The 15,546-nt window shown below is 46.0% G+C and overlaps 1 protein-coding gene across 1 annotated transcript; it reads left to right on the forward strand.

Moving 5' to 3' along the window:
• Window positions 1–8,115: 8,115 nt before the first annotated feature.
• SPMIP1 (sperm microtubule inner protein 1) lies at window positions 8,116–14,512 on the forward strand. The gene is made up of 2 exons (XM_082239316.1): window positions 8,116–8,682; window positions 14,338–14,512. The coding sequence occupies exons 1-2, from the start codon at window positions 8,220–8,222 to the stop codon at window positions 14,445–14,447; spliced, it is 573 nt and encodes a 190-aa protein (XP_082095442.1). The 5' UTR covers window positions 8,116–8,219; the 3' UTR covers window positions 14,448–14,512.
• Window positions 14,513–15,546: the final 1,034 nt, after the last annotated feature.

Raw genomic sequence — 15,546 nt, forward strand, 5'->3', positions numbered from 1 at the left:
GCTGGTGCTTTCGGCTTCTTGTTACTGGAACAGAGCAGAATCTGGTGTTTGAGTTCCTATATAAATACTGTTGAGGGGTGTGGTGTATAGCCTCCAACGTTCTGGGCAGAGAGGAAGTTCCTAGATTAGTGTGCCTTTTCTTCTTTTGTTCCTTAATTACTTGAGGGATATCTTGAGTGATTTCATGAGTGATATTCTGAATACCACTGGGTGGGTCATTAAGTGTAGATTAGTTGCTAAAGCTTTCGTGTCTTGACCTCTTGAGCTTGTGAAGAGTTTTTCTGAGAAGATGGCTGTGCTGCATTTAGTTGTGCTCTGGCTTGGCTTCGTGTATAGGGGCGAGCTGTGATTTTGTGCCTTGTGCCAGCCAGATCTGTGTAGGGATTGCAGGGGGGTGCAGCATCCGGAGGTGCCACTATAGTTTGGCTACTGGATGGAGTCTGTAATATGTCTGTGGAGAGGGTCTGGGTTTGGGTCTGGTGTGGTTGATTGGTGACGGCGTTCTGTGTGCCTCTGGTTCTGGTGTCGGTTTTTGTGGGGAGGGCTAATTTCCAGATGTCTGGCAGGCGGGACGTGTCGTCACGCTTGTTCATGTTGTGAGGGTGTTTCTCTATCTCGATGGCTTCCATGATTATTCTCTTGTGGTGATGTTCCATGTTAAAGAGCAATTTGGAATCTGCAAAATTAATTTCGTGTCCTGTTTCTTTCATGTGTTGGAAAAGAGAGGAAGTTTTTTCTTCTTTTTTGACGGCATTCTTGTGTTCTGCGATACGTGCATTTATTCGTCTGTTTGTTTGTCCAATGTACGTGGCTGGGCAGACTTTGCAGGGTATTTCATAGACCCCTTGGTTTTCCAGCTGGATTTTGTCTTTTGGGTTTCTGAGGATATTGGCTATTTTTTGGTTGGTGCAGAAGGCTGTTTTGATATTGTGTTTATGGAGGATTTTGCTGATTTTGTCTGTAGTGCCCTTGATATAAGGAAGGAGGGCCATGCCATTGTTTTCTTCTGTGTCTTGGTTTTTGGGGGGTGTTTCTTTTTGGATTAGCTTCGTAACCCTGTTTTTCTGGTATCCATTGGCGATTAACACATTTGAGAGATTCTGTAACTCAGTTGTCAAGTGGTCTTTGTCAGCCAGGCGTTTGGTTCTGGAGATGAGAGTCTTGGCTACGGAGTTTATTTGTGCAGGGTGGTGGTGTGATTGTGCATGTAAGTAGCGGTTGGTGTGTGTTTTTTTCCGGTAGATAGTGTGTCCTAGGGAGCCATCAGGTTTTTTGTAGATTAGGACGTCAAGAAAGGGGAGTTGGTTGTTGTCTTCTATTTCCATAGTGAATTGTATTTTGGGGTGTAGGCTGTTGAGATGTGTGAGGAAGCTATCTAGTTTTTCTTTCCCGTGTGGCCAAATTACAAAGGTGTCGTCAACATATCTGAGCCAAAGTTTGGGTTTGTGTTCTGACTTGTCTAAAGCATTGGTTTCAAAGTGTTCCATGTACAAATTTGCGATGACTGGTGAGAGGGGTGATCCCATAGGTGCTCCTTTTATCTGTTTGTATCTTTGTCCATTGTGGATGAAGTACGTGTTGGTTAGGCAGTGGTTGGTCAGGTCCAGGATGTATTTGGGGGGATTGTATTTGTTTTGGATGGCTGTCAAGGCTTCATTAATGGGTACTTGAGTGAAGAGAGATACAACATCGAAGCTCACAAGAAGGTCATCGGGATGTAGGTATTGCTTCTTTATTGTTTCTATGAACTGGAAGGAGTTAGTAACGTGTGAAGCGATGGATTCTGCATAGGGCTGAAGTTGCTTAGCGAGAAATTTAGCGAGATTTTGTAGAGGTGAGCCTATGGAGCTGACTATTGGTCTGAGTGGTGTTCCTTCTTTGTGTATCTTGGGGAGACCGTAGAGTTTGGGGCATCTGGATGATTTTTCTCTGGGGATGATTCTTAGCTGGATTTCTTCACTGATAGGAGAGGCTTTTATTTTGGATTTGGTGGTTTTTTCCAGATAGGTGGTGGGATCTGTTTTTATAGGTTGGTAGGTAGGGTCTTGGAGTAGATTTGATAGTTTTGCTTGGTAGTCCGATGTGTTCATCACAACAGTGGCGTTGCCTTTGTCTGCTGGGAGAATGATTATGTTGTTGTCTAAATGCAGCACAGATTATGTTGTTGTCTAAATGCAGCACTAAATGCAGCACAGCCATCTTCTCAGAAAAACTCTTCACAAGCTCAAGAGGTCAAGACACGAAAGCTTTAGCAACTAATCTACACTTAATGACCCACCCAGTGGTATTCAGAATATCACTCATGAAATCACTCAAGATATCCCTCAAGTAATTAAGGAACAAAAGAAGAAAAGGCACACTAATCTAGGAACTTCCTCTCTTCCCAGAACGTTGGAGGCTATACACCACACCCCTCAACAGTATTTATAGGAACTCAAACACCAGATTCTGCTCTGTTCCAGTAACAAGAAGCCGAAAGCACCAGCCTGAAGATGACGAGTGAGACCTCGTCGAAACGTCGCCCAGACACCCCGACTCTTACACGGGAAGACACCCGAAGACACCAAAACCTGCATATATATATTACAGACTCCATCCAGTAGCCAAACTATAGTGGCACCTCCGGATGCTGCACCCCCCTGCAATCCCTACACAGATCTGGCTGGCACAAGGCACAAAATCACAGCTCGCCCCTATACACGAAGCCAAGCCAGAGCACAACTAAATGCAGCACAGCCATCTTCTCAGAAAAACTCTTCACAAGCTCAAGAGGTCAAGACACGAAAGCTTTAGCAACTAATCTACACTTAATGACCCACCCAGTGGTATTCAGAATATCACTCATGAAATCACTCAAGATATCCCTCAAGTAATTAAGGAACAAAAGAAGAAAAGGCACACTAATCTAGGAACTTCCTCTCTGCCCAGAACGTTGGAGGCTATACACCACACCCCTCAACAGTATTTATAGGAACTCAAACACCAGATTCTGCTCTGTTCCAGTAACAAGAAGCCGAAAGCACCAGCCTGAAGATGACGAGTGAGACCTCGTCGAAACGTCGCCCAGACACCCCGACTCTTACACGGGAAGACACCCGAAGACACCAAAACCTGCATATATATACCAGAAAAACAGGGTTACGAAGCTAATCCAAAAAGAAACACCCCCCAAAAACCAAGACACAGAAGAAAACAATGGCATGGCCCTCCTTCCTTACATCAAGGGCACTACAGACAAAATCAGCAAAATCCTCCATAAACACAATATCAAAACAACCTTCTGCACCAACCAAAAAATAGCCAATATCCTCAGAAACCCAAAAGACAAAATCCAGCTGGAAAACCAAGGGGTCTATGAAATACCCTGCAAAGTCTGCCCAGCCACGTACATTGGACAAACAAACAGACGAATAAATGCACGTATCGCAGAACACAAGAATGCCGTCAAAAAAGAAGAAAAAACTTCCTCTCTTTTCCAACACATGAAAGAAACAGGACACGAAATTAATTTTGCAGATTCCAAATTGCTCTTTAACATGGAACATCACCACAAGAGAATAATCATGGAAGCCATCGAGATAGAGAAACACCCTCACAACATGAACAAGCGTGACGACACGTCCCGCCTGCCAGACATCTGGAAATTAGCCCTCCCCACAAAAACCGACACCAGAACCAGAGGCACACAGAACGCCGTCACCAATCAACCACACCAGACCCAAACCCAGACCCTCTCCACAGACATATTACAGACTCCATCCAGTAGCCAAACTATAGTGGCACCTCCGGATGCTGCACCCCCCTGCAATCCCTACACAGATCTGGCTGGCACAAGGCACAAAACCACAGCTCGCCCCTATACACGAAGCCAAGCCAGAGCACAACTAAATGCAGCACAGCCATCTTCTCAGAAAAACTCTTCACAAGCTCAAGAGGTCAAGACACGAAAGCTTTAGCAACTAATCTACACTTAATGACCCACCCAGTGGTATTCAGAATATCACTCATGAAATCACCCAAGATATCCCTCAAGTAATTAAGGAACAAAAGAAGAAAAGGCACACTAATCTAGGAACTTCCTCTCTGCCCAGAACGTTGGAGGCTATACACCACACCCCTCAACAGTATTTATAGGAACTCAAACACCAGACTTGCTCTGTTCCAGTAACAAGAAGCCGAAAGCACCAGCCTGAAGATGACGAGTGAGACCTCGTCGAAACGTCGCACAGACACCCCGACTCTTACACGGGAAGACACCCGAAGACACCAAAACCTGCATTCCTGTACCCGTGAAAATCTACGAAAGCAAATATATATATATATATATATATATGCTTTCGTAGATTTTCACGGGTATAGGAATGCAGGTTTTGGTGTCTTCGGGTGTCTTCCCGTGTAAGAGTCGGGGTGTCTGTGCGACGTTTCGACGAGGTCTCACTCGTCATCTTCAGGCTGGTGCTTTCGGCTTCTTGTTACTGGAACAGAGCAGAGTCTGGTGTTTGAGTTCCTATAAATACTGTTGAGGGGTGTGGTGTATAGCCTCCAACGTTCTGGGTAGAGAGGAAGTTCCTAGATTAGTGTGCCTTTTCTTCTTTTGTTCCTTAATTACTTGAGGGATATCTTGGGTGATTTCATGAGTGATATTCTGAATATCACTGGGTGGGTCATTAATTACTTGAGGGATATCTTGGGTGATTTCATGAGTGATATTCTGAATATCACTGGGTGGGCCATTAAGTGTAGATTAGATTGCTAAAGCTCTCGTGTCTTGACCTCTTGAGCTTGTGAAGAGTTTTTCTGAGAAGATGGCTGTGCTGCATTTAGTTGTGCTCTGGCTTGGCTTCGTGTATAGGGGCGAGCTATGGTTTTGTGCCTTGTGCCAGCCAGATCTGTGTAGGGATTGCAGGGGGGTGCAGCATCCGGAGGTGCCACTATAGTTTGGTTGCTGGATGGAGTCTGTAATATGTCTGTGGAGAGGGTCTGGGTTTGGGTCTGGTGTGGTTGATTGGTGACGGCGTTCTGTGTGCCTCTGGTTCTGGTGTCGGTTTTTGTGGGGAGGGCTAATTTCCAGATGTCTGGCAGGCGGGACGTGTCGTCACGCTTGTTCATGTTGTGAGGGTGTTTCTCTATCTCGATGGCTTCCATGATTATTCTCTTGTGGTGATGTTCCATGTTAAAGAGCAATTTGGAATCTGCAAAATTTGGCCACACGGAAAAGAAAAACTAGATAGCTTCCTCACACATCTCAACAGCCTACACCCCAAAATACAATTCACTATGGAAATAGAAGACAACAACCAACTCCCCTTTCTTGACGTCCTAATCTACAAAAAACCTGATGGCTCCCTAGGACACACTATCTACCGGAAAAAAACACACACCAACCGTTACTTACATGCACAATCACACCACCACCCTGCACAAATAAACTCCGTAGCCAAGACTCTCATCTCCAGAACCAAACGCCTGGCTGACAAAGACCACTTGACAACTGAGTTACAGAATCTCTCAAATGTGTTAATCGCCAATGGATACCAGAAAAACAGGGTTACGAAGCTAATCCAAAAAGAAACACCCCCCAAAAACCAAGACACAGAAGAAAACAATGGCATGGCCCTCCTTCCTTATATCAAGGGCACTACAGACAAAATCAGCAAAATCCTCCATAAACACAATATCAAAACAGCCTTCTGCACCAACCAAAAAATAGCCAATATCCTCAGAAACCCAAAAGACAAAATCCAGCTGGAAAACCAAGGGGTCTATGAAATACCCTGCAAAGTCTGCCCAGCCACGTACATTGGACAAACAAACAGACGAATAAATGCACGTATCGCAGAACACAAGAATGCCGTCAAAAAAGAAGAAAAAACTTCCTCTCTTTTCCAACACATGAAAGAAACAGGACACGAAATTAATTTTGCAGATTCCAAATTGCTCTTTAACATGGAACATCACCACAAGAGAATAATCATGGAAGCCATCGAGATAGAGAAACACCCTCACAACATGAACAAGCGTGACGACACGTCCCGCCTGCCAGACATCTGGAAATTAGCCCTCCCCACAAAAACCGACACCAGAACCAGAGGCACACAGAACGCCGTCACCAATCAACCACACCAGACCCAAACCCAGACCCTCTCCACAGACATATTACAGACTCCATCCAGCAACCAAACTATAGTGGCACCTCCGGATGCTGCACCCCCCTGCAATCCCTACACAGATCTGGCTGGCACAAGGCACAAAACCATAGCTCGCCCCTATACACGAAGCCAAGCCAGAGCACAACTAAATGCAGCACAGCCATCTTCTCAGAAAAACTCTTCACAAGCTCAAGAGGTCAAGACACGAGAGCTTTAGCAATCTAATCTACACTTAATGGCCCACCCAGTGATATTCAGAATATCACTCATGAAATCACCCAAGATATCCCTCAAGTAATTAATGACCCACCCAGTGATATTCAGAATATCACTCATGAAATCACCCAAGATATCCCTCAAGTAATTAAGGAACAAAAGAAGAAAAGGCACACTAATCTAGGAACTTCCTCTCTACCCAGAACGTTGGAGGCTATACACCACACCCCTCAACAGTATTTATAGGAACTCAAACACCAGACTCTGCTCTGTTCCAGTAACAAGAAGCCGAAAGCACCAGCCTGAAGATGACGAGTGAGACCTCGTCGAAACGTCGCACAGACACCCCGACTCTTACACGGGAAGACACCCGAAGACACCAAAACCTGCATATATATATATATATATATATATATATATATATATATATATATATGCAGGTTTTGGTGTCTTCGGGTGTCTTCCCGTGTAAGAGTCGGGGTGTCTGTGCGACACTCTATCTCGATGGCTTCCATGATTACAACAGTATTTATAGGAACTCAAACACCAGACTCTGCTCTGTTCCAGTAACAAGAAGTCGAAAGCACCAGCCTGAAGATGACGAGTGAGACCTCGTCGAAACGTCGCACAGACACCCCGACTCTTACACGGGAAGACACCCGAAGACACCAAAACCTGCATTCCTGTACCCGTGAAAATCTACGAAAGCATATATATATATATATATATATATATATATATAGCTCAACAACTTTTGTGTCCAGACTTTCACTTTTTGCACTATGACAACCTTCAAAATTAAGGACTGCACATCTTGGTACAGAGATATATGTAAAGATTCTATGCTCTGAATTTCCTTCGCTCTGATGTATCACCAGGATCAAATCTTGTTGAATTAATTCACTAAATAGTTTTAAATGGGTTTTGAATAAATGTGCAACTGATCGTCAATGTTTTGAATTTCATTGAGTTTTTATCCTCTTTAGTATGTCTTCTAAACCGCTATTCTGAACAATACTCTTATTGAGTATTGAGAAAGAGAAAGAGAAAGAGAGGAAAGAGAAGCTGCTGAATTGCAACTCATTACCAAACTTAAAACCATGGAGAGACCTGGTCTGAACAAAGACATTGGATTCTTATCTCATTATACATGACTAAGCCATTTCTCACCTTCTCACCCCTTGCCTTTTCCTGTAAGACCTATTGCAGTCGTTAAGAGTCGTCAACAGGCTCATCTCAGCTATCTGCCAATCTCCCATTCCCACCACCCTTCTGAGTAATACCCCTCCCCACCTTCTCACTATATAGAAGGGTCTGGCAACTTCTGTTTCAGTGTATCTGAAGAAGTGTGCATGCACACGAAAGCTCATACCAAGAACTAACTTAGTTGGTCTTTAAGGTGCTACTGGAAGGAATTTTTTTATTAATACTCTTAAGAATGTCAGAAGGTCCCACCAATAATCCAGAGATGCATTTTAAATAAAAGGGCACATTCTACTCATGTAAAAACACACTGATTTCCGGACCATCCACGGGCTGGATTGAGAAGGCAATTGGGTCAGATCCGGCCCCTGGGCCTTAGTTTGCCTACCCCTGAGTTAGGCTATCCCTGTCCAGAAAGGGGCATAGCTGGACCACCGCTGAGGGTCCCTTTGCCCCCCACCAATGCCTTTGGCAGGAGGCTGGGGAGACCCATGACATCACAAGGGGCTGCTTGAAGCATCTGTGAGGCGCTGCCTACCCCAAGGAGGTCTCCCCAGGGATGCTACCCCTGGCACACTGACTCTGGCTCACCGGTTGGCTTGTGGCAACGAGGGCAGTCCTGGGCGCTGCCCGCAGGTCCCTTAGCCAGCCATGGCGCGGGCGCTGAACATGGACACCCTACAACAGAACTTCTGGAAGGAGGAGTACAACAAAGAGCTCGTGGTGCGCTACCGCTGGCACCAGAAATACGGCGCCATCGTGAAGGCCAGGCAGCAGGCGCAGAGGGAGCGTCGGAAGAAGGCTGTGGACAACACCTTACGGCTCCCCTCTGTCAAGCCCGCCCCACTGGACGTAACCCCCCAGCGCCCCATCCTGCCTCTAACGGCAGCCCCCGCAGGGCTGGCGCGGGAACGGGACCTGACCGGGGTGGACACCGCGATCCTGGAGATGGAAATGCGGCCTGCGCCTCGGGAGTTGCGCAACCTCCTGTACCAGGGCATCTCGCACGAGGACGAAGGGCGCAAGCGCTACCTGAAGCTGCGCCTGCTCTTGAACCCAGAGGACAAATATACCTTTCCTGTCACCACCAACTTCAACTATGGCTGGCAGATGGGTGAGTGGGAGCGAGGGGGTGTGGGAGGGGTGCTGCTAAAAGGTGAAGGGACCCCTGACCATTAGGTCCAGTTGTGGCCGACTCTGGGGTTGCGGTGCTCATCTCACTTTATTGGCTGAGAGAGCCAACGTACAGCTTCCAGGTCATGTGGCCAGCACGACTAAGCCGCTTCTGGCAAACCAGAGCAGCGCATGGAAACGCTGTTTACCTTCCCACCAGAGCGGTACCTATTTATGTACTTGCACTTTGTGCTTTCGAACTCCTAGATTGGCAGGAGCTGGGACAGAGCAACGGGAGCTCACCCCGACGCGGGGATTCGAACCGCCGACCTTCTGATCGGCAAGCCCTAGGCTCCGTGGTTTAACCCACAGCACTAACCAAGGGGTTGCGGGAGGGATGCTGCTGTTTTTGGATAAATTAAATGTCGGGGGGGGGGTAAGCTGTTGCAGGAATTTATGTATAGGTTGGGGGGGGGTTGCCCCTCCAGCAGATATCATGCACATGCAGCCCACTACCAAAATCAGCACAGTCGCTTTTGTGATTTGTCCCCACAAAACACTTCATCACAGTTTCTTCCTATCTATTCAAAGGGCCTTTGCTGCACGATACCAAATGTAAGAATTCACAGATCAATGTCTCTATGTACTTGCTCACTGCGATAACTTCAGAAATTCATATATGCATGTGAGCTCAGCTGCTCAGCGGCCCCTCTGCCTGAGTGATAATTCCTGGCATCCTGATACCTGAGTGCCAGACAGGTAGCCATTCCAGAAATAACAAACCCAGATGAAGACAAAAGGGTGTGATTCACTTGGCTGGGAAACAGGGAAATGTAAATATCTCTTTTGTTACACTGGATGGGTGTTTGGTGGAGGGCAAGGGGAACCATGGGGCAGAGTGCAGGATGCTCAGATTATGGCAACCAAACCTCCCCTTTCATGATGTAACCGTGATGTATTAGTGATGTAGTTTGTTGGGGGGGGTGTAACATTGGCATTAGCAGCTAATAAAAGTTTGGGTTCTCTTTTGTTTGGGGCTTCCATCTTGTTCCACCTGGTGGCAGGTGGGAGTCCTGTCGCGACAGTCTTCAATCAAGACCAAGCCTCCTGGCTGCTGTTTTGCTCTGGTATTCCTGGCTGGTGTCCTTGTTTTTTGTCCAAGGGAGCCCTCAGATTTCTCCGTTAACAAGCCCCACCCTGCACAATTGATCCCTTGATGTGGCAAACACCCATTTGAATGGCAATGTCCATAAGCTTTTGGGGATTGACTCCCTGAAATATTTCATCGTTGTTTAACATATATGAGACGCCGTGTACCCTAGGAAAGCGCAACCAGTCTGAAAAGTCTTCTTATATGCTCTTCCTGCTGCTTTTCTGAGTCTTGTCACTCCTTGCTCCTTGGCATGTTCTTGGCGGTCCTTCATCCTTGAAAAAAGCACACCAAGAACGCTGGCCAATATCAGTTTTAGTAGTGGGAGTGGTCTGTACTCGCAAATCAATAGTCAATTGTAACAAAACTAATCCATTCAAAAGTACGTATTCTGACAAGGATTACAAACTCAAATAGAGATTACAAACTCAAACAAGGATTACAAACTCAAACCCATAAGGATATGTATAACACAATAATTCGTTACAGCATTAAAGATAAGAGTTTTTGAGTAGAGATGTTCATGTTAGTCTATAGTCAAATTCAACGTGAAGGTCTTAGTTTCAATCATTGAGCAGAAGTCAGAAGTCAAATTATGGATCAGAAACCAGGACAGGGCCCTCTTTCGATGTATTCACCTTCATCAGCAGGAAGTATCAAACATTACACAAAAATACATTTAAATTCTAAATTATCATAACTTATGATAATTTAGAATTTAGATGTTTTATAACTTATTTTCTCTAATGCTGTAACGAATTATTGACTATTGATTTGGGAGTAGGGACCACTCCCACTGCTGAAACTTATATTGGCCAGAGTTCTTGGTGGGCTTTTTTCTTGGTATATTTAATAACAAGAGGTCCTTTGTCCTTGGCATGTTCTTGGCAAATCACAACACTCATTGCTCGGAACTAGTGCTGAGTAGCTTTTGGCATGTTTCAACGCTCATTGTTTGCAACTAGTGTAGTATAGTCAGTCTTTATGCTTCCTTGCGTGTACCGTTCACTTGGCTGGAACATGCACATTCCATTGGTTCTTTGACAAACACAGTTTGTTGTTAGTTCATCAACAGCATCCGTTTTGTGTTGGTGGTCTCCAACCATTTTAGGTCCATTCAAACCATGTCATTCCTTACAGCTGCTAGGAGAAGAAGGGAGTCCTGGGTGCTCCCTGGAAAAGACTAGTGGGCGGGAATAAGATTTGGGTTGCGCAGCAATGTCATTCTGGGCTGCCTCCACAGAAATCTCGGGGTCTTAGTGGACCACAAGCTGAACACGAGCCCACAGTGTGATGCAGCAGCAAAAAAGGCCAATACTTGTAATGGGAATTGGGGGTTGCTCGTGTGTAAGTTGCCGCCACTCTCGGTGAGGTTGCCTGGATAAACCTTTCCCTGGCTGGACAGTCCTGATTCCGCGTCTGTCTCAGTCACTGGCAGAATCCGTCAGTGGGCGTTTCCTGAACTTCTTCCAACATAAAAGTTCCTTGACGGATAGTCTCTGCCTAGCCTCCCTGCGCGGAAGTCTTCTGCGCAGGGTGGGTGTGGGCAGTGGAGGACCAATGCTCTCCCCGCTGGTCTCTGGCGAAGAGTCCTGGAGCCATCCCTCTGAAACCCGCCTCTGCCCGCCTTTCTCCCTGGTGTAACGCTGATTTCCTTCCCCTGTCACTGAGTCCCCTCTTTTCCTGCTGGGACCTTCTCCGGCATCGCTCGGGAGCCGTTCCTCCACTCCTGACTGCGATGGCAGTTCCCTGACAATACTATTCTAGAGAGAACCTGGCAGGGCGGACGGGAAAGGACAGAAGAACATCAGGAGAGCAGTTGGCTACAGCTGGGTTTGGCCAAAGGGGGACTGATCCATAGGGACAAATGCCAGGTTCTTCAGTTAGGCTGGAAGAACCAGATGCACAAATATAGGATGGGGGACACCCGGCTCACTAGCAGTACACGGGAAAAAGATCTAGAGGTCTTGGTGGACCACAAGCTGAACATAAGCCAACAGTGTGATGCAGCAGCAAAAAAGGCCAATGCTGTTCTCGGCTGTTCTCCGCCTCTTCCCCCTCTGTGGAGTCAAAACATATACCATCAGGTGAAAGACAACAATCCCATGACTGCAGTCACGGAGCAGGAATTCTAACAGACCATGCTCTGCCTACACAGTTTCTGAACTGCTGGACACTGCAGGAAGGGAGAGTTGCTCTTGTGCTCAAATCCTGCTTGCAGGTTTCCCTTGGGGGGGGGCATATCATTGGCCCCTGTGGGAGCTGGGTGTTAGAAATCCTGCTCCCTGACTGCAGTCATGGGATTTTTGTCTATCACATGACGGTATATGTTTTGACTCCACAGAATGGGAAGTGACGGAGACAGGATGTTTGTGTTACTGCGTTCTGTGAAGTGAGACTATTGTCCTTTGTTCTTTCTCTTTGCTGTCTGATGCTAGAGAGAAAGGGAGCCATGTTGCAGTGCTCTGTGTGTGTTTATATGTAAATAAAGTAGATTAGCCAAAATGCTGAGTTGCTGAGGTCTGTCACGAAAAGCTGCAAAGACTCTGCGGATTCCTAAGTGTGCCGATGTCTGTTGGCATCGGTCGCTGTGATGTTCGGAAGTGAAGAAAGCTTTTGAAGTTCCCAAGCGATCGACCAGGAGGGAGGGAACATGTCAGTCGGGCATATGTCTCTGCCAGGGTCCTACTCGAGTGTAGGCTTAACTCCTGACACTGGGTGCTGAGATGTTAAAATTAGCAATTCTCCAAAAGCCTGAAGCTTTTCTTCTGGGGATATTGGGGACAAACGTACCAAAAAATATGATCAAACTATTTATGTACGCAACAACAGCCGCCAATATCCTATAGACACAGAATTGGCGGGAAGAAGAAGACCAGACTAAAGAGGAATGTCATGCAAAACTAATAGGCTCTGCAGAATTGGCGGACGCCGGAAAGGAGAAATCAAAACGGCAAACTCTGCGTTGAAGAGTGGAAACCCTTCTCAGAATATCTGGGAATATTCATAACCAAGTGAAATCGTGGGCAGGATTTGAATTATGAGCAGCAGATTGAAAATGACAAGAGATGCGTTAGAGGAAATACGTATTAGATTTAGTTTGGCAGGACTTACGGCTGCAAAGGAAACGTTTTAAATGCGTTGCAAAGTGCAATACATGAATGTGACATCGGATGGCGGCGGCGAGCTATGCCAAATTTAATGTATTTTTCGAAACGTGGGTTTTTTGCAGCATTTTTTTATAAAAAATATGGGTGTAGATTCCACCATACAGTGCAGCAGAACAAGGGGGGGGGGCATAGAAAGATACCCCAGAGGTAAGGGTGGGAGGTCATTTTATTTTGCAAGGGGGATGTCAACTCATCATCAATCTTTATTACGGTCCAGAGACCCAACAAATCGTTACAAAACAATACATAATTCATACAACCTACCTCCAGGTTAAACAAGCATTTTGTTCAGAATATAGGGATCATTGGTTCTTGCAACCACCGATAAAAACTTCGCCACTGCTAATGTTCTGGAGTTTGTCCGGTCTTCCAATAGGAACCTGACATAGTGAGCCTCTGATTTTCCCAGGAAAGGTACCAGCAAGGGTAATATCAGTTCAGCCCTGTCCTGCTCATATTTTGCACAGTGCAAAAAAATATGTTTTATGGAATCAATGTCTTGAGCACACAAACAAACTGCAATTAAGATCAGTTGTAATAAACAATTTATCACTAGATTCCTCCCTGGCGGCTTACGAAAATCTCATTGAGTCCTTGCAGGATGTGGTCTCTGTCAACATAAACTCAGCTGGCAAGCCACGCACTGCTAAAGGGCACTGTTGGTTTGACCAAGAGTGCCGCACAAAGAAGGAAGCCTTGTTGTTGTTTAGTCGTTTAGTTGTATCCGACTCTTCATGACCCCATGGACCAGAGCACGCCAGGCCCTCCTGTCTTCCACTGCCTCCCAAAGTTTGGTCAAACTCATGATGGTAGCTTTGAGAACACTGTCCCACCATCTCGTCCTCTGTCGTCCCCTTCTCCTTGTGCCCTCCATCTTTCCCAACATCAGGGTCTTTTCCAGGGAGCCTTCTTTTCTCATGAGGTGGCCAAAGTCTTGGAGCCTCAGCTTCAGGATCTGTCCTTCCAGTGAGCACTCAGGGCTGATTTCCTTCAGAATGGAGAGGTTGGATCTTCTTGCAGTCCATGGGACTCTCAAGAGTCTCCTCCAGCACCAGAATGCAAAAGCATCCATTCTTCGGCAATCAGCCTTCTTTATGGTCCAGCTCTCACTTCCATACATCACGACTGGGAAAATTGGGAAGGAAGCTTTAAGGAACGCTTATTTGGCATATAGAAACGCTGGATGTAAATTGTATTTGAAGTTAAGTTGCTAAAGTTTTCTATTATTATTATTATTATTATTATTATTAGACACTAGAGTAGGTGGGCCACTCTCTGGCCTGATCCTGCAGGTGGCTCTGCTGTTCATCACCTTGACCCTTTTGTGTCTCCCCAGGGAAACTGGCCACCAGCCACATCGCCCCCACCCCCAAGTGCCGTATCGACAGCTTCTTCCGCAAGAACGGCGCCTTCTCCCTGCTCCACCCGCGCGATGTGGCCCTCTGAGCGAGATCTGCCTGCTCCCCCGGCTTCGCGCTTGCAAACAAAGCTCTACATGTTTTATCACTCGAGTCTCCTTCTCTGGTGCCTTCCTTTGATTTCCTTCCTTGACTTCCAAACACCTGGAGAATGGGCAGGGACAAGGGCAATCCTTGACTGATATGGCTGGGGGAGGAGCCTATGGGGTTTGGGGGCGGGGCAGAGGGCGGAGCCTGTGGGTTCCGTGGGAAGAGGGCGGAGCCAAGTGCAGCTTGCGGAAGAGCAATTGTTCATTTCAGCCTGAGCACAAGATACCAGATTTATTCGATGGAAGCGCTTGAGATCAAACCCAGAGTTGTTGTTTTTTAAAGCCAGATTGGTTGTTAGAGTTGCCAACTGCTGAGTGTCTTTAACACCATAGACACCTGTGTTGAGGGCTGGTCTTTTCATTGCATTACTATTAATATTATTATTAATAACAATAACAATAACCATTTTATTTCTTATACCCTGCCCATCTGGCTGGGTTACCCCACCCATTGTAGGATAAACACTTAAAAAAAAATGTATTTGTTCCATAAAATTTACACTCCGCTAACGAGAGAAAGAAAAGCCTCAAAACAAGGTGAAACGATAAAATTAACGCACAGGTGTTATACAAAAAAACCCTGCTCCTTTTCCCTTTGCAGGCATGTCCAAAGTCCATTTTGGGGGCCTAATTTGGCCCACAAGTCAGTTTAATCCGGCCCGGCCCATGTTTATTTCCTAGGGTAAAATCCTAAATAAACAACTTCAATCCTAAAAAAAGGTCAACAACTTTGGTCGGCCCTCACAGCCCTTCAATTCATAGCGTATAGAGTCCTTATGTTGGTTTTCTATCAGTAGAAGGAAATAACAGAGACCAACCAGAGTATTTTTGAGAAGCAAAGCAGCTAGTAAGCCTGATCTTTATTAATTTGTTGAAACAGGGTCCCTCTCTCACCGCACACAGGAACCTCGAACAATGGTGCGCAGGTCCTTATATAGACTTTTGAAATTGCCCACCCTGTAATAATAATAATAATAATAATAATAATAATAATAATAATAATAATAATTTATTTATACCCCGCCCATCTGGCTGGGC

The sequence above is a fragment of the Podarcis vaucheri genome (assembly GCF_965113315.1).
Source record: "Podarcis vaucheri genome assembly, chromosome: 10".
Lineage (NCBI taxonomy): Eukaryota > Metazoa > Chordata > Lepidosauria > Squamata > Lacertidae > Podarcis > Podarcis vaucheri.